Source organism: Dichomitus squalens, assembly GCF_000275845.1.
Source record: "Dichomitus squalens LYAD-421 SS1 unplaced genomic scaffold DICSQscaffold_45, whole genome shotgun sequence".
NCBI lineage: Eukaryota > Fungi > Basidiomycota > Agaricomycetes > Polyporales > Polyporaceae > Dichomitus > Dichomitus squalens.
Genome location: NW_006766927.1, coordinates 170,888 through 174,958, shown reverse-complemented (window position 1 = coordinate 174,958; position 4,071 = coordinate 170,888). Strand labels below are relative to the sequence as shown.

The 4,071-nt window shown below is 49.6% G+C and overlaps 1 protein-coding gene and 1 non-coding gene across 2 annotated transcripts; one reads left to right on the top strand and one right to left on the bottom strand.

Moving 5' to 3' along the window:
* The first annotated feature begins 484 nt into the window (after positions 1 to 484).
* DICSQDRAFT_t156 lies at positions 485 to 555 on the top strand. Its single transcript has one exon. It is a non-coding gene; the product is annotated as a tRNA-Cys (tRNA).
* A 1,213-nt stretch (positions 556 to 1,768) lies between these two features.
* Positions 1,769 to 2,862, bottom strand: DICSQDRAFT_26406 (uncharacterized protein; the record flags this gene model as incomplete). Its single annotated transcript, XM_007369206.1, has 6 exons — positions 1,769 to 1,888; positions 1,963 to 2,144; positions 2,214 to 2,339; positions 2,398 to 2,473; positions 2,523 to 2,684; positions 2,743 to 2,862. Coding segments are annotated over 6 exons (786 nt in total), but the record flags the coding sequence as incomplete, so codon positions are not given.
* Between the last annotated feature and the right edge of the window lie 1,209 nt (positions 2,863 to 4,071).

Genomic DNA, 4,071 nt, shown 5'->3' with positions numbered 1-4,071 from the left:
GTAATTCTTTCACCATCGTATTATTCATCGCACTATGGTACATGTGACTAACCACTCTTCGATTAGTCATGGACACTTCTCTGTAGTATATAAGGACTTCAGATTGCGTCCTCCCTCTTCAGTCTTTCCTTACTGACTGAAGAGTGAGTACTTCGTTACCTTTACCTCTAACTTGTAGTTACTTACTTAACCTTTGTAGTCTTGCTTCGACTCTAGGTACAGTTCGTTGCTGCAATACAGTCTTTCCTTACTGACTGAAGATCTTGCTTCGACTCTAGTCGGATCTAATCCTTGTCTTCACAGCCCCGAGTTCAACAGGTTATGAGCCCTGTGTGGCGCTTCGAAGGGAGCAGGGTTAGAGAACCCCCGCCTCGGGAAATGTGCCTGAGGGTAACTTCATTTGAAAAAGTTGGTTCCTTGATTGATCACCAGAGTGTGACTTCAGGGGGAGTGTTGGAATCTGTAGAATTCACACTCTAGTATCGGTTGGATGGTGTAGTGTTAACACCTCCCAGTGCATATGGGATGACCTGGGTTCAATCCCCGGTCTGACCAACTTTTCATTGTTCAACACTCCCGTTGCCTATCGCGGAGGCTATTGGAATCCTAGCAGTGCTAGTTCAACTGCGGAATATGGTGTTCGGGCCGAACAAGCCCCGGGCTATGACTCAACTTGCCCAACGGATTGTTAGGGAAGGTTTCTACTACTTTGTGTCGGTTTATCAATGTCTTGGAGTGCGGAACCCTAGCTGATCCGTTTGGCCTGTCATATAGCGCTATCATGCTGATTAATACCGCCTCAGTCATCGCAAACTTCGTGCTTGATGTCCAGTTCATTTCGGCTTGTGCCATCTTCAACATGTAAGAGTGCAATCGGTCCGACATGATAGAAGCTTTGCTCACCTGCAATCAGCTTGATTCCAGTTCTCATTTCCCGATTCTATTTGAACCTAGACGATGTCCGGAGCACTGAAGGTCAATGTGAGCGGATCCACCAAGTCAGGTTAGGGGTAGAATGGTCGAAGACATCCTATGTAACATTCAAGGTAAGACACCGTTTCAAGTATTGGTATAGACAGCAAAGGCGGTTCTCACTGAGTGCATGCAGCCTATTTCGCCTCTTACGGAACGTGCCAATCCCAACAATGTTAACATACACTACGCGGAGGAGGTGTTCAGATACAATCAACGCCTGCTGAGAAAGAGCGACGCCCTCGTCTAGGTTCGAAGTGGCCGGAGTGACGGATCATGTCGAGAGGCGCACTGAATTCGTAGAGGACTCGTGGGATTATCATGGTCTTGGTCTGAATCCGCTGCACCATGTTCTCCGCTCCACTGGCAGGAACTCGGGCAGACACTGTGGTGAGAGACGATCATACAATTATGACTGGGTACGGCATTCGTTCAATGCGAAACGAATGCATAACTTGATTCGTCCCTAACCTAAAACCCAGCATGTCCCCAGTCCCAGGCGAACACCGTCCGTCTTACTAACACCGGTAGTCATCTCTCAAATGATCGGTTCGTTCACGGCTTTCTCTGAGTGTGCTTCGACCCCTTGGGTTGAAAGTCTGCAAATCTCGGGTCCAGGGGCCCTCCCTTCAGGTCCATAGGTGGGAGCGAGTCTGTTGAGGTTCCCGATTCCAGGGAATCCGTGACCATCTCCCGCTACTGCTCGTATCGAGAGTCGTCCTCGACGACCTGGGTAATCTCGATCGATGTCCTTCATCTCGAACGTGTCCTCGAGATGTCGCCGCACGTGAACGCCACGGTCTGACATCACGGCGGTCTCCAAGCTGTTCGAACCACTCGTGCTGGAGCTGGATTTGTGGGCGAGGTCGACACGGATAATGAGCATGTTGAACACTATGGAGATGATGGGGCAGATCTACAGAGGTAGGATCGCGCATCAGGGCCATGAAAGTTGCAAGATAAGAGGCAGCAAGGGAATGTGCGGCTCACCATGTCGAGCAGGACATACACACCATTGGACTTGACTACGAAGGAGATGAGCACTGCAGTAATCGTCATCGAGTATATTGCTCCGCTCTCGATGATAACCCGCAGCACTGGGGCGAGGAAGTTGCTAGAGCGGTACTGAGCGGATCGGCGAGTGACCGTCCAGATTCTGAACGCAAGAAGGGCTGCGATTAGCCCGTGCCAACAGGTAGTCAGGCACACAGATAAGCAACAGAACGACTCTCATTACGCACTTGTTGCTGATAGATTGGTGGCTAGAGTTAGTGCATAGAATGACGTGATCCATTCACTGGTTTGAACTGCAAACACGCCTCCTTTGTGGGCCGTGGCTAGAGCAATATTCAAGCCGATTGCGCCAGCTAGAGTCAACAGTTTGTAGGTGAGCAGCAGGAGCGAGAGTCGAGCGGGGACTCATACCTAACAGTCCACACCACGCTATCATTGGGACTACACATATCAGAATATTTTGCCAAACAACGTAGGTACGGTATATCTACTGAGGAACATTAGGGCCGCATGTTAAATTCAGAATGGGAGCCTACCACTACGGCGTCCAAAATGAGTGTTTGAGCATTGTACAGGCAACTCTTGACAACGAATGTTGGTTCCAAAACTTGGGTGAAATATGCTTCGGGTCCTCCATCTATGAAAGGACCGTTTGAAATGAAGCCCTGGTACACCCGAGCAATATTGATGGCCATCTCCTGTAAAACATGGAATCAATGAATAGCTTCTATCGAAGCGCAAGGGCATTGGACGCACTGCAGTCGCCAAAAGTATCAATCCGCATCCGGCAGCAACCATGCAGTGATTGACATGCCGCCTTGTTCTGCCCCGAAGCATTATCCACGTAGCTAGCATGAACATGAAGACCGAGTATCCAGTTGTTGTTTGGGAAGATATGATTGAACTTGGTATACAATGAGTTTTGGAACATACCATAAAGGATAGCTTCTACAGTGGTCGAAGAAATGCTGGCCGCTTGCAGGGTCAGCATCATGGCTAAGTCAGCACTGATGTAGCAACGTCTGAGCGAGTTGGCAGAAGGAGGATGCAAGGAGGGTTGAGGCCCCAAAGAGTCAGCTACATAAAGCATCCTATTGACGCACTGCGGCTTCTCCGACATTGGTCACCACCGAGATGGCCGTTCTACGAGGTCCTAGAGAAATTCCGCTTAACTGTCATGCGCATGACAGCCGTCCGCGCACTCGAATCAAAGCTCTTTGTTGGGTGATCTGGTCGCAAGATGTGCAGTTGGATGATACTATCATGCACTGCACGAGTCAGTTCATCCAATTGCCAAAGGTTGAGTGACGAACACCTCTGTGCCAGATATCAGATGCTATGATGAGTACACGGCGGCTACATTGCTAGTAGGACTCACGCGGTGTAGTTTCAAAGTTCGACAGTGGGATACATCTTGTGGCTGCAGTTGCAGTGTTTCTAGGTTCCTGTCCTGTCCAGATGGTGTGATTCTTCCGACCTTCTATCAGCAAAGTAATGTGAGCATATTTACCACGTCAAGCTGGGGGTAGAAATTTCGAAGACATCCTATACAAACTTCAAGATAGGATACCAATTCATGTCTACACAACAATGGTGTTTCTCACTGAGTATAAACAACCTGTTTCACCTCTTATGCAGTGACTCAAGCATCGTCAGCTGAGGAGGCGTTCCGAGGCGGATACTGTCACGGACGTTGGACAGACGCCCCTTTTTGCCGCCCATTCCCTTCCCTCTGACGCCCACCTTCCATTTCCGGACCGTTTCCTTTCCTAGCTCATCCCAGTTTGGACACTGTAGATACGTTCCCACAACCGCATGCTACGTTCCCGTGATCGCCATGCCCTTGCCTTTTCTTTCTCGCCCTTTGTTCTCCCTTTGTCATCTTCACTGCCTCGCTCTCGTGCCTTGCCCTTGGTTGCTAAGCAGCCCTTCTAGTATATAAGGACCCCCCCTAGGCCGCTCCCTAGTCCCCATCTCGACCTCTTGGTCATTGGGACTAGGTGAGTGACCATAGCGTTGTACTTCCCTTCGAGTGCTAATGTATAACTTGGTCAGTTGGGACTAGTCTGTCGCTGTCTGCGTGAA